General features: G+C 49.0%; 1 protein-coding gene across 2 annotated transcripts in view; it reads right to left on the bottom strand.

Moving 5' to 3' along the window:
• Window positions 1-26771, bottom strand: part of KCNAB3 (potassium voltage-gated channel subfamily A regulatory beta subunit 3) — a 344630-nt gene that overhangs the window by 147083 nt on the left and 170776 nt on the right. Inside the window, exon 1 of one of the 2 annotated variants that reach the window (XM_086946037.1) lies at window positions 23501-24121. The exons of the other annotated variant lie outside the window; for it this stretch is intronic. Coding sequence (XP_086802163.1) covers window positions 23501-23748 — 248 coding nt within the window. The 5' untranslated portion in view covers window positions 23749-24121. Of the gene's footprint in view, window positions 1-23500; window positions 24122-26771 lie in introns of those variants that run through there. 2 annotated transcript variants of the gene reach the window in all.

The raw sequence follows: 26771 nt of genomic DNA, 5'->3' as shown, positions 1-26771 counted from the left end.
CAAGGTAAGTGGTTTTATGTATTTACTTTTGACTATCCTGAAATATGTCACATTTTACTTACCCCCATCCCGTCCCACCCCGACCCCGACTCCCTGCCCCACTGCTCTTACCTGTGCGAGCCGCGACTCGTTTCCCTGCAACCTTACAAATGAACACAGTAATTGCGCACAACCATTAGATCTCCGCCCAGCGGCACCCTCAAAACCCACATATATAACTCAACGAGACGCCATATTCTCGCAACAGACACACAACATGCGCTCATTTGTAATCCCTGACTGCCACGGGGCCTGATGCAGACTAGTTCAACGGTAGGGGCGGACAAAAAAACCCTTTGGCGGGAATTAATTTCAGTGAGCGATGACGCATGCTCCGGGAGGCACCAGCTCTCCAGTCACAAAAATTGGATCTCAACTCCAGCACCGACTTCGAAGAGTCATTATTTTTTTTTTTTTTTTTTTGCTGACACGACACGAATTGCCCCGTTAGTTTTCCCCTCACACCCGCGGCGCTTCATATATCGCGTCCCACCGACTGCGCAGAAAAAGAACACGCAGGGGAGCTGGTGGCGACCAAACAGCAACCGAGCGGCGGAACCGCTGTGACACGGCGCAATAAAAAGATCTAAACAAATACAACATAATGGAGTATCAATTTTAGCCACTTATAGAAACGATGTGCCTGGCAGCTCCCGCGACCAGGCTCAGCATGTCCACAGGCTGGCTAACGAGCTTTGTGTTATGTATCCAGATATATATTTATTATTTTAAATCTAATTTGCTTGCCATGGAGCCACGTCTCGGCCGCCCTTGAGGCTGCTGATCTTTATGTCTATTTATTTCTGCAACATTTATTCAATTAGGGGCTCTGCGGCAGATGTTCGGATATAGGAAAGAAACATCAGTATCACAAATCACTTATAACATATAAAAACGGATATAAAGAGATTAAAATGTAGGCCAAAATAAAATTAGCAAACAAAGCCGGAGGGTGCAACGACTGTCTATACAATGCAATTAACGGAGAATGTTAATTTATGCAAAAATCTAAAATATAATAAACTATGGGACCAGTCATTAAAGAAAACATACTTGCTGCAAAAAATTGCAAAATACTTATGACGTACAAATACGGCAATCTGAAGGGCATACAGATCTTACAATCTTACAATCCTATAGCGCCAAGAAACTGCTTAGTGAATGTGCGCTCTACAAATAACTCAAAATTCTAAATTCAAATACAACCCCGTCACTGTCGTTCAAATAGTCGAGTTTTCATCATAATTCTGCAAAACTCCTAAAGAAGCAGCCAAAACAGAACTGAAAGATACCAGGAGCCATTGTTTTTGGGCATCAAAAGGTGTGTATTTACCCCCACACGGTGTGTGTGAGGGCACACTTCATTGTATCCTTAACCCAAATATATATCCTGAACAATCAGTAAGCAGTGATTAATTTGTGCCAGGGCCCTGGTCAGGAGGCACTGGAACTTGCACCACCCATTGGCCCCGACAGTGCTGCCAGTGACAGTAACAACACAACTACTAACCATCACACCCCTACAAGTGTGACAATTCAGACAATTCCAGAGCCCAAAAGCTATACGAATGGCTAGGGTGGCAGGCATTTATAATTTTTAATGTATATTTGTTTATTTAATCAACAACTGTTGTTGAACGCATCTTTAAATTAGACAGACAGTGCCAGCATGTGGCAGACATTCATAAGTGCTGGTGAGAATTCAGTGTGGGTGCTGAGCACCGGAAACCACTGGCTTATATTAAGCACTGAATTTGAGCCAGGTAGTTCTAATAAGGGGGGAAGGTTTATACAGAGAACTGATAGAGCTACAGTGGTAGTACTGCAAGCTTCCCTCACTTACAGAATAGGAACAGTGCAAACAGTAGTAGTGCAACTTCACACACACACACAGTAAATCACAAACAGAAATAGTACAGGCTTCCTTCACACACAGAACAGTATAAACAACAGTAGCATAAGCGTCACTAACATGAAAAAGAAGCAGTAGCGGCAGTGCAAGCTTCCTTGATACACAGATCAGGAGCAAAGTGCGCTGAATTCTTTTCCAACATGCAGTCAAAGGGTATAATAGGAGCAGCAGTCAAGCTTCACTTACCCTCAGCACAGGCACAGTTCAATCAGCAGCAGTGAAACCTTCACTCACCCTCACTATCGGTATACTTCAATCAGCAGCAGTTAAAGCTTCACTCATAATCAGCACATGTACAGTCCGAGCAGCAGTGCAAGCTTCACTCACGCTCAGCACAGATATGTAAATGTAAATGTAAATGTGCTTCGATTTATATAGCGTGCTTTAACCCAGGGGTCTCAAGGTGCTTGCTTAGGGAACCCGTCCTGGTATTCCCCTGTGAGATACCCCGGCCAGGTATCCACAAGGTGAAAGCCAGGCATCCCGCCGCGAGGGGCCGTAGTGGAGATTAAGCAAGCTATTGCCCAGAGTCGCAGAGTGTGACCCCGTGAGTCGAGTAGGCACCAGAGCGAGAATTGTCAACTCCGTGGAAATTTGAGCCCGAGACCCGCCGAGGCGGGGAATCGAACCCTGGTCCACGGCTGAACTCAGCTTCCGGGTCTGCCGCCTCTAACCACTGAGCCACGCTTCTCCACAGAATACATATCAATCAGCAGCAGCGCAAGCTTCACTCACGCTCAGACCACGTACAGTCTGAGCAGCAGTGCAAGCTTCACTCATGCTCAGCACAGATACAGATCAATCAGCGGCAGCGCAAGCTTCACTCACACTCAGACCACGTACAGTCCGAGCAGCAGTGCAAGCTTCACTCACGCTCAGCACAGATACAGATCAATCAGCAGCAGCGCAAGCTTCACTCACGCTCAGCACAGGTACAGTCCGAGCAGCAGTGCAAGCTTCACTCATGCTCAGCACAGATACAGATCAATCAGCAGCAGCGCAAGCTTCACTCACGCTCAGCACAGGTACAGTCCAAGCAGCAGTGCAAGCTTCACCTCACCAGGGCTGTGGATACTGACATCTTAAAATCATGAATTAATGCATCTGTAGCCTCCACTTAGGGCTACTACTGGACCAACTATAAGTGGGTCTCCCGCTGGCACCCAGAAAGAGTTGTTTCCATATGCTTTGTATATACTATTGATTTTTATGTTGTTTCATATATAAAGGCTAAAGAATGTTATATAGAGAAAGATGTACATGAGGAGAATATAGTTCACCACACAAATAAAATGGCCTTTGAAGACCGATTAGAGCATCAATTGCTCAGCATATGAATGTCTTCACAATTCAATTCAATAGTTTTATTGTTTCAGTTAGTTAAAACCATCACAATATTGTAATTACAAATGCAATATATCAATAAAATAAAAATAGGTTACAAGGAATGTCTTTACAAGATATCTCCCTGCAGAGTCTATGGGTCTTTAATTACATCCTGATATCCAAAGGATTATTCAACAGGACTAGAAGGATCTTGAAAAAATCTGAGTGTCAAGATATTGGTACACAAAGGATCTGCTTCTAAATTGCAACCAAATGTTTTTGATTCCCTGAAGATCAGTTCTCGCCTGCCGTGTCCAGCAAAATGATCTGTTATTCCTTCCGAAGAATCTTCTCCTTAAAACTTTATTGATTTAAGAATTGAGTTGACATTACACGTCAACATATGACCATGTGTTTGACACCAAGAGCTCAGACCTACCCGGCTTATTCAGCACACTTATTGAGGAAGTATTTCCAATATTTGATTACTTCTTAGGAAGGAGGTTCCAACTGTTCTTCTATTTTGAAAACAACTTAAGTAGCTCACTATATGTATCTCTAGGTTACATTAAAGCTTCTGATCTTAGCATAGTAACGTCGGTGGCCACCGGACGAAATTTTTTGCTCTGATCATGTAAGAGAGATGATGGCATTGAGGACAATCTTTTACTTAGATGGCCCTCCAGCAGAGAAGCATGTTGAAAGGGCTGCAGGGACAGGAAATGTATCTCCCACTTTAATATTCAACTTCTGATTCTGGCTCAGCCATCCATGGAATATTCACCTCTAAAGCTGTTTATACGAGGGGTCCACTACCTAGAGGAAGGGAAAAGGAAAAGAACCTGCAACCGAGCCCAAGTGATGCTGAAGAACACTATCTTCAGAAGTTCAGCTTTCTTGACTATGCAGTTCCTCCTCTCAATCAGGTGCAGGGGAGACAAAAACATGTTTTCAAAATTCTTGCAAATCAAAAGTTTCGCAGATGTAATAACGAACGAATATTCAATAGATTTTTTCCAGAGGTTCCTCCTCCCATGTTTGGTTCAACTCCTCTTCCAAAAGACCTTATAAAGAGATGCTGACCAGAACATAGAAAAGCATGTGATATGCTTTGTTCCTGCAGATGAAAGAGGCTAGGATGTTTATTTTCTTCTGTTTCGTATCCCCAAAACTTCAGGAGACTATCGAATGCGTAGATTTGAGGAACATCAACTATGCATTTTCAAAAGGAAACTGTTCAAGGGACAATTCCAGTTATATCTCCAAGAGACTTTATGACTGCTGTAGGCCTGCAGTATGCTTACTTCCACATACCCATTAGATAATGTCATCAAATGTATCTCAAGTTTGCTGTTGCCAACTTCAGTCGGAAGATGTCCCAAAGGTCTTCACAAAGGTCCTCGCTCCCTTGGTTGCAGCCCTTTATCAAGAGGAAAAAGTCCATCCACATCTGAATGGGTAGTGCATTCATTCCGCTACATAAAATGAGACAGGCCGCCCAACACACTCAAAGGGTATCCATGCTCCTAGAGGACCATGGTTGGTTAATACAGTGGGAAAAGTCCCATCTTTAACCAGCCCAAAACATCATGTACGTAAAGGGGCTTTTCAATACATCCCTTGGGTAGGTTCCCCTTTCTCTCTATCGGATGCACAAGCCCCAGGCTCCCCTCTTGACTCTGTTGGAACCTCAGACATCTTCATCCTAGTCATAGTCTCAGGTGCAGGAAGACATGGCCACCACTGTCGACATAGTCCCTTAGGCATGTAGCCTCACGGACCCTCTAGAACACCATATGCTTCTTCAGTGGAATCTGGCTGCTTGAGATCTAGAAACTCCAATGTTGACAACACCAAAGTTATGCAGATTGTTACAATGGGTGGCTACTTTCACAGACTCTCTCCAGAGGGACAGATCTATCTCCACCAACATCTTTTCTAATAACAGCGGATGCCAGTCCCGGGGGCTGGGGAGCAACCGTGGACAATCTGCGCCATCAAGAACTGTGGTCCAAGAAGGAGAAGATTCAACCCTCAAACTGGAGAGGACTGACTGCAATACACAAAGCCCTGAAGACCTTTGTACCCCTTTTAATAGGTTAATCGATGTTGATTAGAATGGGGAGTTTAATGGTGAAAGGCTACATAAATCACCGTGTGGGGTTGAAAGTTTAATCTCTGATGGAAGTAGCTTCCAAATGATGTCTCTAGGCAGAGAAACATCTTCACTCAACAACAATCTCTTATATTCCTGGGAAGGTCAATGTGACAGCAGATCTTTTTACCAGGGTGTTTCCAACATCAATAAACTATTCATTGAAGAAAGAAATCATCGAGATGGTCTGTGTGAAGTTCATGAAACCCATAGTGGATTGGTATGACAATTCCTGGGACTCTTAGCAACTGAATCACTTTTCCAGAGACAAGAATTCACAAGATATGGCATACGCTGCTCTGTCAACGCCTTGGCCGCAGGGTCTCTTTTCTGCCTCTCCTCCCTTTCCCTTAATAATGAAAGTACTGCTGAAAGTTTGCAGAATAAAGGCTCAAATGATTGTAATACAGGCAACTGAGTGTATATTTAAGGCGGATTCTTCTTCACCATCCATCATCGTTAAGATGACCAGTCCTTCCTTTCGCAACAGTGAGTGGACTTAAATTGACGGCTTGGCTTCTGAAGTGCTAGGGCATTGCATTATCGGCTCTCCGAGCAGGTAGACTTAGCAATTCAACAAGTTCGCTATCCATCCGTGTTGGACTCTTATTATAAACACCGGGCTTCCCTTGAATGTTGGTGCTCTTCTAGAGAAGTTAATCCTCTCTCTTCTCTTGGATCCTCCATCCTTTCTGGAATTCCTCCGAGAGGGCTATCTTCTGGGTCTTGCGGTCCCCACCCTCCGTTGTTGGCTGCGTTCAGGATTCCTTGGGGGAGTCTAGGTTCTTACCTAGGTTAGCTTCTTGCCTACTAAGGAGATTTGAGTAAACCTGTCCTAAAATTTGAGATCTGGTACCCCTCTGGGACCTCTCTTTAATCCTGAAAGCTTTACAATCTGCACCTTTTGAGCCTTTAGAGGAGTCTTGTATTAAAAACCTTACCACTGAAGTATTATTTCTGTTTGTTATAGCAACTGCACAGAGATTGGGTAAAATGTGTGCTATTCCTTCCTCCGGGCTCTATTTACATTTACTTTTTGAGGGACTTGCACTTTGGCTTTTTTATTCTTTTTTACCTACAGTTACTTCTGAGTTCCACCTTATCCGAGAAATATTCCTTCTTCACTTCTACCTTTCTTCCCTTTCCTCTGTGGAGCATTTTCTTTTACATGTACCAGATATAGGGAGAGAAGTTAGAATATACAGAAATCACAAGCATTTTTAAATCAGATTTCCTTTTTGTCTCTTTTGGTATTGGATGGCGGGTCTTAATCCTTCAGTTTCTAATCTTAGTCATTGGATACTCCTAGCTATATGTAGTTTACAAATCATCTAACCATCCCATTCTCTCAAATATAGGTGGTCATCAACAGGAGGAACTTCATCCTCATAGGAGCTAGCTTGCCGAGTCTCGATATATTATATGTGTGTAGAGCAGCAACTTGGTATACACCAATAATGTTGGCAAAACTCTACAGTTTCCACCATTCCCAATTTATGTAAATATTTTGGTCTACAATCCTCAGTGCCAGGCACATTACTCGCTACAACCTCAAGAGAGAAGGGGGAGGGGCAATGCAGTAATATTCCGATTACTTACCAGTCATTTTTTTTACACTGAGTGCTACTCTCTCGCGTCCCAGTGCTGTTACCCACCCTCCTCTCCCTGAGAGTGGTGGGACTGATTTAATTCTACTTGTAACTCACAGTACTTCCTGTTTCCTCACAGGAGTTCATGTTGTGTTCTTCCAAAGGAAAGTGGTTAACTACCTTATAATACCTGTCAGTTGGAATCTGTCGGCAGAGAACAGAGCACATCATAAGATAAAGACTGGGAGAAGGAAAGAGTTAGACTGAGTGTAATGACAATTACCATTAAGTAATCTGGAAAAAAAAACTATTTGCCCTACCACAGCTCAACCAGAAGATATCAAAGGAGTGAAACAAAACGCAGAGAACTTAACATTTCACATCAGTCAGTTCCCAAAAAGGACATTGTCTAATGTCGCTCTGAGGCACCATGTCTTGCCTACAACAAAACTGGCTAGATTAGTAACACCCAATTGATTGCAGCACCTTCCAATCCTTCCAATCCTTCTTCCTTGCAAAAGTCAGGTGTCTTCTTCGAGATATCAACAACACCCCTACCACCTATATCCTACCACCTTGTCCCAATATTCCCTCGCATGATCACATACTTTCAAGCTTTCCAAAACTAGATACAGCCTCCCTCAAGCTGATCATGAATAGGATAAAAACAGATTCTCCATCAGATCCATGCCCTCCTAGAATTTTCCGAATGGCGCTCCCAGGTTTAGAGGGACAAATCGTCTCCATACTAAACACCTCTCTGGAGACCGGCTACCTACCATCTAGCCTCAAAGAGGCGAGAGTTAAACCTCTTTCAAAGAAACCAGGGGCTCATGCAACCAACCTAAAAAATTGTAGGCCGATCTCCCAGCTACCACTCTTGGCTAAAGTCCTAGAACAACATGTTCTGAAGACGCTCTCATCTTTCCTGGAGGACCACCATCTCCTCCAGGGATGCCAAGCTGGGTTCCAAGCACATCATAGCACTGAGCTGGTGATGCTCTCAGTGCTTGATGAGCTCAGAGCCATGGCTGACAGTAAAAGACCTTGTGCCCTGATATTATTAGACCTATCAGCGGCCTTTGATACTGTCAGCCATGTGCTACTACTGGACAGACTTGCCGCTCTAGGCATTCAAGACCAGGCTTACCAATGGCTTGAATCCTTTTTGTGGGGTAGGTCCCAAAGGATTCAATTGGGCGATCCAGTGTCCGACTTAGGGTCGCTGGACTGTGGAGTCCCCCAGGGCTCAGCCCTGTCCCCACTTCTTTTTAATGTCTACCTACAACCTTTGGTAACAGCTTTAGCAAATATGGGCTGTAAAATCTTTAACTACGCAGAGGATACCCAGCTGCTGCTTGGTATCGATAACACTGTATCTGCTCAGATTCAAGGACAAAATATCCCTAGTTTTACCGTGAGTTGGATGACAGCTAACTCACTAAAAATCTACCCCAATAAAACAGAGCTCCTGGTCATCTTCACAATCGAATCACCTTGGAACGACAGTTTCTGGCCCCAAGACCTAGGCCCCACTCCTAGACCTAGCTCAACCGTAAAAAGTCTGGGTATAAAAATTGATGATAAACTCTCAATGGCCAACCAGATTTCATCGGTGGTGGGCACCTGTACAGGATTAATCAGACAACTTCGTAAACTGGTTCCCCTTCTTTCCACCTCCACGCTTCATACGATCGTGTCTGCTATCATAATCTCTAGGTTAGATTATGGTAATGCCCTTTACCTGGGTCTTCCCCAGTATCTGGTAAATAGATTGCAGGTAGTGCTAAATGATGCAGCTAGATTGATCCTTAGACTGCCCAGGAAAACACATGCCACCCCGCTGTTATGTACGCTGCACTGGCTACCTATAAAACAAAGAGTGGAATTTAAGAATCTCTGCATAGCTCATAAAGCTATATATGGCCTAGCCCCTGTCTACATAAAAGAACGCTTGGAGGTTTATACTCCGGGACGCTCCTTGCGATCTTCAGATGTACAACTCTTGTCATGCCCTCCGTATAAACTCTCCTCGAAAGGTGGTAGAGCCTTTTCAGTACTCGTCCCTCAACTCTGGAACAAGTTACCCGTCCTCCTGCGTAGGGAACCTAACCTGCTTCACTTCCGGAAACTACTTAAAACTGCTCTTTTTAAAGAAGCCTTAAACATTGAGTAATTCTATCCAGACCCTGTCTACCACCCATGCAGTAAGCCGTCTACCCCTGTTTCCAAGCGCAAAGAGACCTGGCGGTGATTTAGCGCTATAAAAATTGCAAATAAAATAACATAACATAACATAACATAACAGTACAGCACAAGCAGGAACACAAGCTTCCCTCACACACACAACAGGTACTGTGGTCGCAGCACCAGTTAAGGCATCCTACAAACATGGAACTGGTACTGTAATATCTGCAGTACGGTAGATCTCACTCATAAGAAGTACAAAAAGCCTACAGTAGAGATGTTTCCCTTACACACAACATGGACTGCCAGTAGCAGTGTAAGTCTCCTTTACACACAGAACCTGTACAGAATGAGTAGAAGCAGTGCAAGCTTCTCTCACACACAAAAGAGCTACAGCACTCCTAGTGCTGTAAGCTTCCCTCACACTCAGCACAGCATCAGCACAGAGAGAAGTAGCACAAGTCAACAGAGCAAATACTAAATATGGGCAGCAGTGCAAGCTTCCCTCACACTCAGGGCAGCATCAGCCGAGGCAGAAGCAGGAAGAGCAAACAGATCAGATACTTAATATGGGTAGCAGACAAATTTCCAGCACAAAAGAAAGGTACAGTAAATGCAGAAAGTCAACCTTTACTCACACACATAATAGATGCAGCACTGGTGATAACAGTACTAGCTTCCCTCGCACACAGAGCAAGTTATGTTATGTTAATTTTGATTTATATAGCGCCAAATCATCTACAGGTCTCTTAGCGCTTGCTTTGGGAACCCGTCCTGGCTTTCCCTGCGAGATAACCCCTACTGGGCATCCCCAAGGTGAAGACCAGGCATCCCATCGCGGTGGGGCCATAGTGGAGATTAAGCAAGCTATTGCCCAGAGTTGCGGAGTGTGAACCCATGATTCAAGCAGGTACCGAGGCGAGAATTATCGAGTCCGTGGACATTTGAGCTCAAGACCCTGCCGCGTCGGGAATTGAACCCTGGTCCCGGATCTAACCTCTGCATCAGGGTCTGCCTCCTCTAACCAGTGAGCCACACTTCTCCTAGTATTGCACATTTAGCAGCAGCGCAAGCATCCTTCACACCTACAACAATTACAGCACAGGCAGTAGTAAAGGAAGTTTCCTACACACTTAGAAGGGGTATAGCACTCAACGGCGGCCCCTCCATTAGGGCGGAGGAGCGCCGCCCCCTCTGCCACCACCTTCAAATAAAACAATAATAAAACGGGTTTTAAACATGTTTTATTATCGTTTTATTCTAATCCCCCTGGAACCGCCCCAGAACTCTGATGAGTCTTGGGGGCAGGTCCAAGGGATGACATTGTGGTGGGGGGTGGTAGTGCACGCCCTTCTCTGCGCATGAGGGTTTGGCCGGCCTGAAATGGCCAGGCGCATCCTCATGCACAGTTAAGCTCTGTCCAGCTCCAGCAGCGTTGATGGGGCTGGAGAAAGAAGGCACAGGCTCCCAGACTGCCTGGGAGTGCAAAGTCCCAGCTCTCAGGCCAATCCTGACGCTGCTTTCATGCAATGTCAGGATTGGCCACAGTGCATTCTGAGAGCCTGTGCCCAGAAGACGGAAGAGTGTGATTCAGAGGACGCTGGCGGCAAGCAGGTAAGGTTTTTGAAAATGTAATATTTTGTCCCCCGATCTCCCCCCGGCCTGCACCGCCACTTCGGCATGGGACGGGCCACTACTGATAGCACTGACAGCACAGGTGCAAGCGTCCCTTGCACACACAGCAAGAGTCCCTTACGAAAGAAAAGGTACAGCACAAGCAGAAATGCACGTTTTCCCTGCCCTCAGAGCTTGGGATGTGCAGGTAGTGCCAATGCAAGCTTCATTTGCACACAGAACAGTTACAGCACTGCGAGCAGCGATGCAAATGCCCCTCACACACAGAACTAACACAGCACTGTCAGCAGCAATGCAAGCTTCTGCAACACAAACAATGGGTGTTAAATTTGAAGGGAGCTGTGCAAGGATCCCTCACACGACATGCCTCAATGCAAATTCCCCTCAAACATTCAAGATTCCCTCACATACAGAACAAGTGCCGACTCTGCAGCACAAGTGCTTCAAAGTCATCCTGTGCCATCTGCACCCCCAACTTTTTGCTGACTGGTACTAGTAGTAACTGACTCTGAATGACCCTGGACTCTGCCTAACCCGGCCCAGGGCCAGTGCTATGCTGATAGACACACATTTAGATTACAGTGAAAACACCTACATACACTAGGGTACACTATGGTATGGTGGAGTACCCCTGTAATTGGGATGATCTACCCCATAGAGCCCTAGTAAATATTTGGGAGGGTGGATTGAAACAACCTATCAGTCCCTAGTATAGATAGGGCATGGCAGTTTTGAAGCCAGAAGACGTTTCTGCACTTGCATGTGTGCACTGCTGAAGCCTGAGGTATTTAGTGGCTCTGTGTGGCAGGACTGTTTTTAAGAAGTCAATTGTGCCCAAACTCGACTTTTGTGTTTGGGGCACTTAAAAATGGATAACCGACAATGTTTTGGTGTATTAGAAACCCCCAGGGTCTCCTCTAGGTGTCAAAGGGGTGGGGGGGTGGGGGGGGTCAGGTATTTATAAGGTGGACCCTTATAAAATGAGTTTTATATGCCCTGGGTTAAGTGAAATTTCACATTTCACTACCCAGATTGTGATAAAGTGCTGCCCAAATTCGACTTTGATGCTAGGAGCACTGTGGAGGGAGGTTCTGCAATATTTTAACATATTCAGAACCCCTTAAGTCTCACCTAGGTGTTCCTGGGGTGGGGGTCCTGTGGATATATGTAGCATACTTATAAAATATGTTTTTATAAGCCCTGTTGCTGGAAAAATGGCCCAAGTCAGTTTTGCCATTGCAAATCCCATGCCGTATAGGTTAACCTAGCAAAAGGTTGTTAACTAATAATTCCTGATAGGAGACTGATAGAACTTCCATCCAAAGACTTCCCCAGAATGGTAGTGATAAACCCAAAAATATGATATTGTTTGATTTCCCCTAAAATGTACAAACAAGAAGTTATAAGACTTTCTTGTTTGTAGGTCCAGATTCAGCCTTCTAGTGGTCTGTCCTGATTGGTCAGAGGTAAGTGGGGGAGCCTGGCTGCTTTGAAGAGGTGATAAAGAGCCCCTGGGTTAAGCAGTTCTGCTGGGAGGGCAGTGTGCTGCTAAACAGGAATGCCAGAGCGGGGGAGGAGGCGCAAACAATGATCTTTAAAGGAAAGGGGAGGCCTCAGTGTAATTTACAACTCTACTCATTTGACCCCAAGCTAGAGCTAGGCTTATGGAAGGAATGAGCAGATGCAGGGGGAGACACTATGGAAAGTAGCCATCCAAGGGGTGTGTTTAGTCAGTTTTTACCTCCCTGCTGGAAAATCAGCCATTATGAATTTGGAGGATTAGGTGCACTCTCGGACAAAATAATGCCACACTCTACAAGATGTGGTCATATCCTTGGGGAAGTGCCCTGCAACCACTAGTCAGGAGTGACCTCCTGCTTGACCCAGAGAACTTGGAATAAGTATCTGAGAGGGGCAGAGTCTCTCAGATCTGCTGCTTGAAACTTAAGAGAATCAGAAGGGTCAGCGCTGAAGACTTATGACGTGCATTTCCAAAGACCAGGACTCTGAAATTGCGCCTTCTTTGCATCATTTGAAACTACAGCCCTATGGATCAAACCTGCTTCAAAAGGACTAAACGGTGGACTCCCTGCAAGCTACAGGTTAACAGAGCTCACCTGGCATCATCACAATGAATCCCCAGCCTGGAGTACTACCAGTGGATTTATAAGGGTTTTGTTCAAGTGGATTGAGGAACTGAAGTCTAACACTTTCAAGGACCCACTTAGAGATTCCAGAACCTTGGATTTTGTGTTGAATACTTTGGGACACGCAAGCAGAACTTCAGGAAGGAGTTCTAACTGGACCCAGCCTGCAGGAGAGGGCTACACCAGAGTGGTGAGAAATTCTACAGAACAATTGCAGAGCATGAATGTGTCCCTGTCAGGGCAAACAAAATGACTAAAAGGGGCACTGTTGGTTTCTAAGCACTAGAAAGGGACTAATCTTTAAAAATTCATATCGCTGGTTTCCTACAGTGGTTTGTTTTTGTTTCGGTGTCATTTAAAAGATATAAATATTTCCTATTTTCATAAATTGGTGTTGGATTTTTATTTTGTGTTGTGTCTTAATTATTTACTGAATTGGTGTTTTTAAATGCTTTACATACCTGTCTTTGAAGTTAAGCCTGCCTGCTCCCAGCCACGTTACCAAGGATGGAGCATGGGAATAATTTTCGAAGACCTATTCCACGTGCTATACTGTGTTATTGGCCTTATTGCCAGTGGAAGACCTACATTTGCCTCTACCAATAATCCACTTTCCTACAACCAGTACAAGAGTCCGTCACACACAGAACAGGTACAGCGTCCGCAGCACCAGTGGAAGGGTTTGTCACACACAGAAGAGTTAAAGCATTGACAGGACCAGTGCAAGAGCCTGTGGCACATAGAGGTACAGAATACACAGCACCAGTGCAAGAGTCGGTCGCACACAGGAGAGGTAAGGCAGTGGCTGGACCAATGGAAGCTTCTCTTACCCACAGATCAGATACAGGATGGTGAACAGAAGAGCACGCTCCCCTCACACACAGACCAAATATAAATAGGGAGTGTGAGCTTCCTTCACAACAGATGTCACAGAGACAACACACAGTGCAACTTATGTCATGCACAACAGGCATAAAACAGGCATCTGTGGAGTAAGGTTCCCTCACAAAAAAGATACTTTGCACCGCACACAGTAATAAATGGAAGTTTTGAAATCCGGCAAAACTGTTCCACTTGCATCCCCAGAGCCAGGCTCTCTCACAAAGAATGGGTAGTGTGCTGTGCAGCACCGATGCATGATTCCTTCATACCAAGAGTGGGTACTGGACTCAAAGTATCAGGATAGATTCTCTCACACATGGAAGAGGAGCAGCACAAGAAGCACCAGGCTAGCTTCGCTCAGACACGGAAAAGGGAAAACACTTGCAGACCAGTGCCAGCCTCTCTCACACATGGAACAGGTACAGCGCTCGCAGCACCAGTGCCAGCTTCTCTCACACGTGGAACAGCAATGGTGCTCGCAGCATCAGTGCCAGCTTCTCTCCCACATGGAACAGGTACAGAGCTTGCAGCACCAGTGCCAGCTTCTCTCACACGTGGAACAGACACGGTGCTCGCAGCATCAGTGCCAGTTTCTCTCACACGTGGAACAGACACGGTGCTCGCAGCATCAGTGCCAGCTTCTCTCACACGTGGAACAGCAATGGTGCTCGCAGCATCAGTGCCAGCTTCTCTCCCACATGGAACAGGTACAGAGCTTGCAGCACCAGTGCCAGCTTCTCTCACACGTGGGACAGACACGGTGCTCGCAGCATCAGTGCCAGCTTCTCTCACACGTGGAACAGACACGGTGCTCGCAGCATCAGTGCCAGCTTCTCTCCCACATGGAACAGGTACAGCAAAAGCAACAAAAACCACAAATAAGGCCTCTTGGTCTGAGTGACATGGAGAAGTGCTGGTGTGTCTCATTAATAGGATGATTTCCCTGACCCACCCGAAGGTGCATGCTTCATGATAGGGTAACCAATTGGCATTGTGAACCTGGTCACAATGTGGGCTACAACCTCCTCTCTTAGGGGAGGAGCTCATGGATGTTTTCAGCAATAGAAAGAGGTATACTAAGACCTATAGATGAGCAGGGTTTGGTGAGGAATTAGAAGAAAAGAAAGTGTGTGTGAGATCAAACTGACTGCAAGGTAAGCCAATAAAGTATTGAGGATTCCTCAGGTCAGGACTGAAAACTAAAATTATGACAGGAAGGTATTCAACCTGTGATAGAGTAGTAAAGGTCAACATGTTTCAGCCTTATGCCCTTCGTGGAGGTGCGGCAGCTTTCTTCAGGACCAAAGTGAGAGACACATAGTATGGTTCATATTAAAAACATGCTAAATCATAAAGCAGATTTTTGATGGTGTACAAAACCAGTAGTTGGAACGAAGCGTCACTCAGCCAGAGAGCCACTGGTAGGTGTATTACCTGAAAGAAAGACATTTAGCAAGATATCATGCATATTTAAACAATGCACTCACTCCAGAGATTCAACGTGGTATTCTTAATGATTGTTGTGGATACAGTTTTGAATGCGGAGTTGTTATCCATCACACTCAACAGCATGTGAAAACATCTGTGTACAGTGACCAGGTTCATAAAGCGAGGTTACCCTATGATGAAGCATGCCACCTTCTCGTGGGTGAGGGGGACCGTTCTATAAAAGGGACACACCAGCACTTCTCCATATCACTCAGACACAGGGGCCTTATTTGTGGATTTTGATTATGATATAAGGGGAGTCTTCCTTTGCTGGTCAATAAATCTCCTCAGACCCTCTTTAGTGCAACAGCAGTACAAGAAGCACCAGTGGCAGCTTCTCTCACATGTGGAACAGGTACAGCACCCCAGCACGAGCGCCAGCTTCTCTCACACGTGGAACAGGTACAGCGCTCCCAGCACCAGCTTCTCTCACTCATGGAAAAGGAAAAACACTCACTGAACCAGTGCCAGCTTCTCTCACTCGTGGAAAAGGAAAAACACTCACTGCACCAGTGCCAGCTTCTCTCACTCATGGATAAGGAAAAGCACTCACTGAACCAGTGCCAGCTTCTCTCACTCGTGGAAAAGGAAAAACACTCACTGCACCAGTGCCAGCTTCTTTTAATTGTGGAAAAGGAGAAGCACTCACTGCACCAGTGCCAGCTTCATTCACTCATGGAAAAGGAAAAACTCTCACTGCACAAGTGCCAGCTTCTCTCACTCATGGAAAAGGAGAAGCACTCACTGCACCAGTGCCAGCTTCTTTCACTCATGGAAAAGGAGAAGCACTCACTGCACCTGGGCCAGCTTCTCTCACTCATGGAAAAGGAGAAGCGCTCACTGCACCAGTGCCAGCTTCTCTCACTCATGGAAAAGGAGAAGCACTCACTGCACCAGTGCCAGCTTCTTTCACTCATGGAAAAGGAGAAGCACTCACTGCACCAGTGCCAGCTTCTCTCACTCATGGAAAAGGAAAAGCACTCACTGAACCAGTGCCAGCTTCTCTCACTCATGGGAAAGCACTCACTATACCAGTGCCAGCTTCTCATACTAATGGAAAAGGGAAAGCACTCACTGCACCAGTGCCAGCTTCTCTCACTCATGGAAAAGGAAAAGCACTCACTGCACCAGTGCCAGCTTCTTTTACTCGTGGAAAAGGAGAAGCACTCACTGCACCAGAGCCGGTTTCTCTCACACATGGAAAAGTAAAAGCACTCACTGCAACAGTGCCAGCTTCACTCACTCACGGAAAAGGAAAAGCACTCACTGCACCAGTGCCAGCTTCATTCACTCATGGAAAAGGAAAAACTCTCACTGCACCAGTGCCAGCTTCTCTCACTCATGGAAAAGTAAAAGCACTCACTGCACCAGTGCCAGCTTCTCTCAATCATGGAAAAGGAGAAGCACTCACTGCACCAGAGCCAGCTTCTCTCACTCATGGAAAAGGAGAAGCACTCACTGCACCAGTGCCAGCTTCTTTCACTCATGGAAAAGGAGAAGCACTCACTGCACCAGTGCCAGCTTCTCTCACTCATGGAAAAGGAAAAGCACTCACTGCAGCAGTGCCAGCTTCTCTCACTCATGGAAAAGGAAAAGCACTCACTATACCAGTGCCAGCTTCTCATACTAATGGAAAAGGAAAAGCACTAACTGCACCAGTGCCAGCTTCTCTCACTCATGGAAAAGGAAAAGCCCTTACTGCACCAGTGCCAGCTTCTTTTACTCGTGGAAAAGGAGAAGCACTCACTGCACCAGAGCCAATTTCTCTCACACATGGAAAAGTAAAAGCACTCACTGCAACAGTGCCAGCGTCACTCACTCACGGAAAAGGAAAAGCACTCACTGCACCAGTGCCAGCTTCATTCACTCATGGAAAAGGAAAAACTCTCACTGCACCAGTGCCAGCTTCTCTCACTCATGGAAAAGTAAAAGCACTCACTGCACCAGTGCCAGCTTCTCTCAATCATGGAATAGGAGAAGCACTCACTGCACCAGAGCCAGCTTCTCTCACTCATGGAAAAGGAGAAGCACTCACTGCACCAGTGCCAGCTTCTTTCACTCATCGAAAAGGAGAAGCACTCACTGCACCAGTGCCAGCTTCTTTCACTCATGGAAAAGGAGAAGCACTCACTGCACCAGTGCCAGCTTCTCTCACTCATGGAAAAGGAAAAGCACTCACTGCACCAGTGCCAGCTTCTCTCACTCATGGAAAAGGAAAAGCACTCACTATACCAGTGCCAGCTTCTCATACTAATGGAAAAGGAAAAGCACTCACTGCACCAGTGCCAGCTTCTCTTACTCATAGAAAAGGAAAAGCACTCACTGCACCAGTGCCAGCTTCTCTCACTCATGGAAAAGGAAAAACACTCACTGCACCAGTGCCAGCTTCTTTCACTCTTGGAAAAGGAAAAGCTCTCACTATACCAGTGCCAGCTTCTCATACTCATGGAAAAGGAAAAGCACTCACTGCACCAGTGCCAGCTTTTCTCACTCATGGAAAAGGAAAAGCACTCACTGCACCGGTGCCAGCTTCACTCACTCATGGAAAAGGAAAAGCACTCACTGCACCAGTGCCAGCTTCTCTCACTCATGGAAAAGGAAAAACTCTCACTGCACCAGTGCCAGCTTCTCTCACTCATGGAAAAGGAAAAGCACTCACTGCACCAGTGCCAGCTTCACTCACTCATGGAAAAGGAAAAGCACTCACTGAACCGGTGCCAGCTTCTCTCACTCGTGGAAAAGGAAAAGCACTCACTGCACCCGTGCCAGCTTCTCTCACTCATGGAAAAGTAAAAGCACTCACTGCACCAGTGCCAGCTTCTCTCAATCGTGGAAAAGGAGAAGTACTCACTGCACCAGAGCCAGCTTCTCTCACTCATGGAAAAGGAGAAGCACTCACTGCACCAGTGCCAGCTTCTTTCACTCATGGAAAAGGAGAAGCACTCACTGCACCAGTGCCAGCTTCTTTCACTCATGGAAAAGGAGAAGCACTCACTGCACCAGTGCCAGCTTCTCTCACTCAAGGAAAAGGAAAAGCACTCACTGCACCAGTGCCAGCTTCTCTCACTCATGGAAAAGGAAAAGCACTTACTATACCAGTGCCAGCTTCTCATACTAATGGAAAAGGAAAAGCACTCACTGCACCAGTGCCAGCTTCTCTCACTCATGGAAAAGGAAAAGCACTCACTGCACCAGTGCCAGCTTCTCTCACTCATGGAAAAGGAAAAACACTCACTGCACCAGTGCCAGCTTCTCTCACTCATGGAAAAGGAAAAGCACTCACTGCACCGGTGCCAGCTTCACTCACTCATGGAAAAGGAAGAGCACTCACTGCACCAGTGCCAGCTTCTCTCACTCATGGAAAAGGAAAAACTCTCACTGCACCAGTGCCAGCTTCTCTCACTCATGGAAAAGGAAAAGCACTCACTGCACCAGTGCCAGCTTCACTCACTCATGGAAAAGGAAAAGCACTCACTGAACCGGTGCCAGCTTCTCTCACTCGTGGAAAAGGAAAAGCAGTCACTGCACCCGTGCCAGCTTCTCTCACTCATGGAACAGGTACAGCACAGGCAGTACCAGTGCTAGCTTCTCTCATACACAGACAAGGGAAATCACTCACTGCACCAGTGCCAGCTTCTCTCACTCATTGAAAAAGAAAAGCACTCACTGCACCAGTGCCTGCTTCTCTCGTACGTAGAACAGGTACAGCACACACCCATGTCTCTCATACACAGACATGGGAAAACACTCACTGCACCAGTGCCAGCTTCTCTCATTCATGGAAAGGGAAAATCACTCACTGCACCAGCTTCTCTCACACATGGAACAGGTACAACACAAGCAGCACCAGGGCCAGTTTCTCTCAATCATGGAAAAGGAGAAGCACTCACTGCACCAGTGGCAGCTTCTCTCACTCATGGTAAAGGAGAAGCACTCACTGCACCACAGCCAGCTTCACTCACTCATGGAAAAGGAGAAGCACTCACTGCACCAGTGCCAGCTTCACTCACTCCTGGAAAGGGAAAAGCACTCACTGCACAAGTGCCATCTTCTCTCACTCATAGAAAAGGAAAAGCACTCACTGCTCCGGTGCCAGCTTCACTCACTCATGGAAAAGGAAAAGCACTCACTGAACCAGTGTCAGCTTCTCTCACTCATGGAAAAGGAAAAGCACTCACTGCACCAGTGCCAGCTTCTCTCACTCATGGAAAAGGAGAAGCACTCACTGCACCAGTGCCAGCTTCACTCACTCCTGGTAAAGGAAAAGCACTCACTGCACAAGTGCCAGCTTCTCTCACTCATAGAAAAGGAAAAGCACTCACTGCACCAGTACCAGCTTCTCTCACTCATGGAAAAGGAAAAGCACTCACTGAACCAGTATCAGCTTCTCTCACTCATGGAAAAGGAAAAGCACTCACTGAACCAGTACCAGCTTCTCTCACTCATGGAAAAGGAAAAGCACTCACTGAACCAGTACCAGCTTCTCTCACTCATGGAAAAGGAAAAGCACTCACTGAACCAGTACCAGCTTCTCTCACTCATGGAAAAGGCAAAACACGCACGGCACCAGTGCCAGCTTCTCTCGCTCATGGAACAGGTACAGCACAGGCAGTACCAGTGCCAGCTTCTCTCATACACAGAAAAGGGAAAGCACTGACTGCACCAGTGCCAGGTTCACTCACTCGTGGAAAAGGAAAAGCACTCACTGCACAAGTGCCAGCTTCTCTCACTCATAGAAAAGGAAAAGCACTCACTGCACCAGTGCCAGCTTCTCTCACTCATGGTGAAGGAAAAGGACTCACTGCACAAGTGCCAGCTTCTCTCACTCATGGAGAAGGAAAAGCACTCACTGCACCAGTGCCAGCTTCTCTCACTCATTGAAAAGGAAAAGCACTCCCTGAACCAGTGCCAGCTTCTCTCACTCATGGAAAAGAAAAAGCACTCACTGCACCAGTGCCAGCTTCTCTCACTCATGGAGAAGGAAAAGCACTCACTGCACCAGTGCCAGCTTCTCTCACTCATGGAGAAGGAAAAGCACTCACTGCACAAGTGCCAGCTTCTCTCATTCATGGAAAAGGAGAAGCACTCACTGCACCAGTGCCAGCTTCACTCACTCATTGAAAAGGAAAAGCACTCACTGCACCAGTGCCAGCTTCTCTCACTCATTGAAAAAGAAAAGCACTCACTGCACCAGTGCCAGCTTCTCTCACTCATTGAAAAAGAAAAGCACTCACTGCACCAGTGCCAGCTTCTCTCACTCATGGAGAAGGAAAAGCACTCACTGCACCAGTGCCAGCTTCTCTCACTCATTGAAAAAGAAAAGCACTCACTGCACCAGTGCCAGCTTCTCTCACTCATTGAAAAAGAAAAGCACTCACTGCACCAGTGCCAGCTTCTCTCACTCGTTGAAAAGGAAAAGCACTCACTGCACCAGTGCCAGCTTCTCTCACTCATTGAAAAAGAAAAGCACTCACTGCACCAGTGCCAGCTTCTCTCACTCATTGAAAAAGAAAAGCACTCACTGCACCAGTGTCAGCTTCTCTCACTCGTTGAAAAGGAAAAACACTCACTGCACCAGTACCAGCTTCTCTCACTCGTTGAAAAGGAAAAACACTCACTGCACCAGTGCCAGCTTCTCTCACTCATTGAAAAAGAAAAGCACTCACTGCACCAGTGCCAGCTTCTCTCACTCGTTGAAAAGGAAAAGCACTCACTGCACCAGTGGCAGCTTCTCTCACTCATTGAAAAAGAAAAGCACTCACTGCACCAGTGCCAGCTTCTCTCACTCATTGAAAAAGAAAAGCACTCACTGCACCAGTGCCAGCTTCTCTCACTCATTGAAAAAGAAAAGCACTCACTGCACCAGTGCCAGCTTCTCTCACTCATTGAAAAAGAAAAGCACTCACTGCACCAGTGCCAGCTTCTCTCGTACGTAGAACAGGTACGGCACACAGCCATGTCTCTCATACACAGACATGGGAAAACACTCACTGCACCAGAGCCAGTTTCTCTCACATGGAGCAGGTACAGCACTCGCACCACCAGTGCCAGACTCTCTCACTCAAGGATAAAGAAAGCACTCACAGCACCAATGAATGCTTCTCTGACACCCAGAGGAGTTACAGCACTGCAGCCAGGGCCAGCCTTGGGCATGGGCGTGCTGGACCCAGGCCCGGGGTGCCAATATTCCGAGGGGCGCAGCAGGGAGCCGGTCACTTAATATCATGCGAACAGCAGCTTGTGCATCCCACATGGTCTCAATCTGGTCCCGTCAAAGACCTTGTAGTCAGACCTTAGGGTACCCCATCGTAATTGTTGGCACCCCATTACCCTCTGCCTTCCTCCATCTTCCTCACATCTCCTGTAGTCACACTGCACCCCGCCCCCAAGAACAAACACCAAATGTTCTTTCCCCCCAGGGCTCTGACCCCTCAAGCTGATTTAGGACCGGCCCTGCATGCAGCACCAGTGCAAGCTTCTCTCACACATGGAACACGCACAGCAGTCGCAGCACGTCTCCTCTGACACAGAGGTCACTGCACAGACAGCTCAATGCCACCCTCTCTCGTCCCCTGGTCAGGCACTGCACAGGTGGGCAGCGGCGCAAGCCCACCTCACATACCGACAGCAGTGCAAGCTTCTCTCACACATGGAACATGCACAGCACTCGCAGCACGTGTCCTAGCTCCTCTCACACAGAGGGCAGTGCACAGCCAGCTCAATGCCACCCTCTCTCGTCCCCTGGACAGGCACTGCACTGGAGGGCAGCGGCGCAAGCCCACCTCACATACTGACAGCAGTGCAAGCTTCTCTCACACATGGAACACATACAGCACATGTCCCAGCTCCTCTGACACAGAGGGCACTGCACAGCCAGCTCAATGCCACCCGCTCTCGCCCCCTGAAGAGGCACTGCACAGGAGGGCAGCGGCGCAAGCCCACCTCACATACCGACAGCAGTGCAAGCTTCTCTCCCACATGGAACATGCACAGCACTCGCAGCACGTGTCCTAGCTCCTCTCACACAGAGGGCACTGCACAGCCAGCTCAATGCCACCCTCTCTCGTCCCCTGGACAGGCACTGCACAGGAGGGCAGCGGCGCAAGCCCACCTCACATACCGAAAACAGTGCAAGCTTCTCTCACACATGGAACACATACAGCACATGTCCCAGCTCCTCTGACACAGAGGGCACTGCACAGCCAGCTCAATGCCACCCTCTCTCGTCCCCTGGACAGGCACTGCGCAGGAGGGCAGCGGGGCAAGCCCACCTCACACACCGACAGCAGTGCAAGCTTCTCTCACACATGGACCACATACAGCACATGTCCCAGCTCCTCTCACACAGAGGGCACTGCACAGCCAGCACCAGTGCCACCCTCTCTCGTCCCCTGGGCAGGCACTGAGCAGGAGGGCAGCGGGGCAAGCCCACCTTACACACCGACAGCAGTGCAAGCTTCTTTCACACATGGAACACATACAGCACATGTCCCAGTTCCTCTGACACAGAGGGACACTGCATAGCCAGCACCAGTGCCACCCTCTCTCGCCCCCTGGACAGGCACTGCACAGGAGGTCAGCGGCGCAAGCCCACCTCACACACCAACAGCAATGCAAGCTTCTCTCACACATGGACCACGTACAGCACATGTCCCAGCTCCTCTGACACAGAGGTTACTGCACAGCCAGCACTAGTGCCACCCTCTCTCGCCCCCTGGACAGGCACTGCACAGGAGGGCAGCGGCGCAAGCCCACCTCACACACCGACAGCAATGCAAGCTTCTCTCACACATGGACCACGTACAGCACATGTCCCAGTTCCTCTGACACAGAGGGACACTGCATAGCCAGCACCAGTGCCAACCTCTCTCGCCCCCTGGACAGGCACTGCACAAGAGGGCAGCGGCGTAAGCCCACCTCACATACAGACAGCAATGCAAGCTTCTCTCACACATGGACCACGTACAGCACATGTCCCAGCTCCTCTGACACAGAGGGCACTGCACAGCCAGCACTAGTGCCACCCTCTCTCGCCCCCTGGACAGGCACTGCACAGGAGGGCAGCGGTGCGAGCCCACCCCACACACCGACAGCAGTGCAAGCTTCCCTCGGCTGCAGAGCTCCCTCAGCCTCCCCATACCTGTACTTCATGCCGGTGGCCCGGCCGGTGGACTCGCGCAGGATGATGGGCCCCCGGTGGTAGGCCAGGTGGTGGTTGAGGTTGCGCGTCACCACGGCCACGGTGCGGTACTTGGGGTGACCGCCGCCGCCGCCACCGCCGCCCCCACCGCTGCCGTTCTGGTTGGCCGCCGGCCGGTTGCCGCACAGCCGGTCGTCGCTGTTGCGGCTCCGCATGGTCTGCTCGGTGCAGGCGATGGAGACCTGCATCGCGGCATAGGGTGCGCTCGCGGGGTAGGCGGGATTTTATAGGGTGCTTGTTGGAGAGTCGGGAATTTATATGGGGTGCTCGAGGGTCCACTAGGAATTTGATGCCACGATTGGAGGAATATGGGATTTTATAAGGCACGGTTGTAAAACAGTCGGTGTGTTATGCGGTGTGGCTGCGGGATAGTCCAAATTGTAGAGGCTGCCGCGGCAAATAGTAGGGACGGGCTTGGGGTGGTGGGGGTACGGGTGATGTACCGGTACCCGCGGAGCCTGGCCGCCCACCTGCAGCCCCAGGTCACAGAGGGCAGCTCCGCGAGAAGAAGAGGCGGTGAGCTCCGTCTGAAAGGCTCTGTCGTGAAGATTGATGGGCTCTGTCGTGAAGATTGATGGGCTCTGTCGTGGACAGGGGGCTCTGTCGTGAAGATTGATGGGCTCTGTCGTGGACAGGGGGCTCTGTCGTGGAGAGGGGGCTCTGTCGTGAGAAGGGAAGAGGGCTGTGTCTTGAAGATGGACTGGAGCTCTGTCTTGAAGGTAGATGGGCTGTCGCGGAGAGGGGGGTGCTCTGTCTCAAAAAATGGGGCTCGTTCGCGAAGAAAGAGCTCTGTTGAGGAGAGGGGCGCGCTGGTGCAAAAAAAGGGGGGACTCGGCGCCCAAAGATAGGAGCTTGTTACATAGAGGGGGGTTGCCCTGTCAGTAAAAAATAGAGGGTGCTTTGTCACGAGAGGAGAGGGGTTCTGAAGGGAAGAGGGGGCTTCGTACTGGAGGGAGGGTTGGTCACGAAAAGAGGGCTCCGGCTCGCAGGTAGACGGGGGTCTGGATAGAAGTGCCTCTCACTGAGAGAGAGCGGTCACTGCAGCAGGGACGAGGGGTCTCAGCCGCAGCGAGAGGGGGTGCCAGGAGAGACGGGTGACTCAGGCGCCACGGAACGGTGCGGGCAGGGATGCCAGAAGGGGGGTTTGCCAATGAGAGAAGGGGGGGTCAGCCGTCAAGCAGGGGGGCTGCAAAGGTAAATGAGGGGGCTCAGCCGCCTGGGACGGGGTCTGTCAGGGAGACGAGGGGTCTGCTAGGGAAATGGGGGGCTCACGGGGCTAAAAGGGGCTCATCCGCTGAGGCGAGGGTCTCCGCTGCAGAGCGCGCGCTCTCGCATCCCCCCTGGTCCAGCGCCTCCGCCGCGGCATCATTAGCATGAAGCCCCTCCCCGTCCCATTCGCGGACCCCCAGCGGACCTCTGGGGGGCGGGGCGTCGGCCCTTCGCGTCAGGGGGTGATACCACTGCTCTTTTACATTACTGTGTGCATGTGTTTTATAGCGCCAATCACGCCGCGCAGAGGAGGCGCCATCACCTGCTGCAGCCAAGCACGGGCATGAGACGCAGAGCTACTGGTATGAGGGGTGGGGGGGGGGGGGGGGGTTAACAGGGCACCTGTGCCTTTCCTCTCTCTCTGCCCCTGCTCTCCTCCCGTTCCTCTGGTTATTCCCGTTTTTCCCCTTACACCTGTCTCTTCTTGTCAGATCCCGTTTTACATTTGCCCCCCACTTTCTTCAGCAGTCTCTGTTCTTCCGGCTTTTACCGTCTCGCCCTCTAGCTTCAGCAGTCCCTGCTTTTCCAATGCACCCACTTTTTTAGGTCTCGCCTGTCGATGCGCATGCGCATCGAGCAAGGCGAGAGTATTGGCACTTATCCGCTCTTTATCCACACTGCAAGGAATCGTGGCGATTCCTTGCAGTGCACGAGAAATTTAAGCTCAATGCGCATGCGCATTGAGCTTAAATGCGCATGCGCATTGAGCTTAAATGCGCGTGCACATGCCCCCAGCCGCCTACTCTCTCTCACAGCCTCCCCCAGCTCCGCCCCCTCACTACTTGATTGCACGGCCGCTAGGCCGTGCCTCCCCTACTCTCCTCCCCCCTCCTCCTCTCCTCCCCTGCCTGCCTGCCGCTAGGCCGTGCCTCCCCTACTCTCCTCCCCCCTCCTCCTCCTACTCTCCTCCCCTGCCTGCCTGCCGTGTCGCACCTCTCCCCTCTCCGCCCCCTCCCCTGCCCGCCGTGTTAAAGCACGTGTTCAATGGTACATTTGTCATAAAGCATTTTAAGGCCTGCATTGTTCGGCGGTTCGCAAACTACTCGGGTAATACCCCGCTGTCAACTTACTGTTTTTGATCAGCTTTTGACTATAAATTCCTTGTAAAAAAATTAGAAACTGTAATGTATTTTGCGGATGCCAGTGTCTTCAGGAGGACTTGTTGAAATCACTTAATATGCTGACTTTAGATATGGTTTCGCCTGTCATTCTTTACGTGTACATTCAACGTGTACCATTACTGTATGGCCGCCGAGTTGGCGAGCTTTCTATTGGCGCTCCCCTGTCTATAGTCCTTTTTTTGTTGCTCTTAGAGGTTGTGCCTTAGATGGAGCTCCTAACGTCATCCTAGAGGCGTCAGAGAAGCCCCGCCTGTCTAACCGGCGTTTCACTGGAAGCTTCCTTTTCCTTTCACTGAAGGCTGCTGGCTGGAGAAGGGGGCGCCCAGTATCTGCATCCATCCGCCGCACGCACAGCAGCCAGGACCATGCCCGAATACGCCACCCCACGGGTGCTGACCGCCGGCACCGGCGCCAGGATCAAGGGCGCTTACCAGGACCCTCACCCACACTCACCCTCACCCACACTCACCCTCACCCTCACCCCCTCACTCACCCTCACTCACCCTCACCCTCACTCACCCTCACCCTCACTCACCCTCACCCTCACTCACCCTCAACCCCTCACCTACCCTCACCCTCACTCACCCTCAACCCCTCACCCTCACTCACCCTCAACACCTCACCCTCACTCACCCTCAACACCTCACCCTCACTCACCCTCAACCCCTCACCCTCACTCACCCTCAACCCCTCACCCTCAACCCCTCACTCACCCTCACTCTCACTCATCCTCACTCACCCTCAACCCCTCACCCTCACTCACCCTCACTCACCCTCAACCCCTCACCCTCACTCACCCTCACCTTCACCTTCACTCACCC

Source organism: Lissotriton vulgaris, chromosome 12 (assembly GCF_964263255.1).
Source record: "Lissotriton vulgaris chromosome 12, aLisVul1.2, whole genome shotgun sequence".
In the NCBI taxonomy this organism is placed as follows: Eukaryota; Metazoa; Chordata; class Amphibia; order Caudata; family Salamandridae; genus Lissotriton; species Lissotriton vulgaris.
This window is presented reverse-complemented; position numbering and strand designations above follow the sequence as displayed.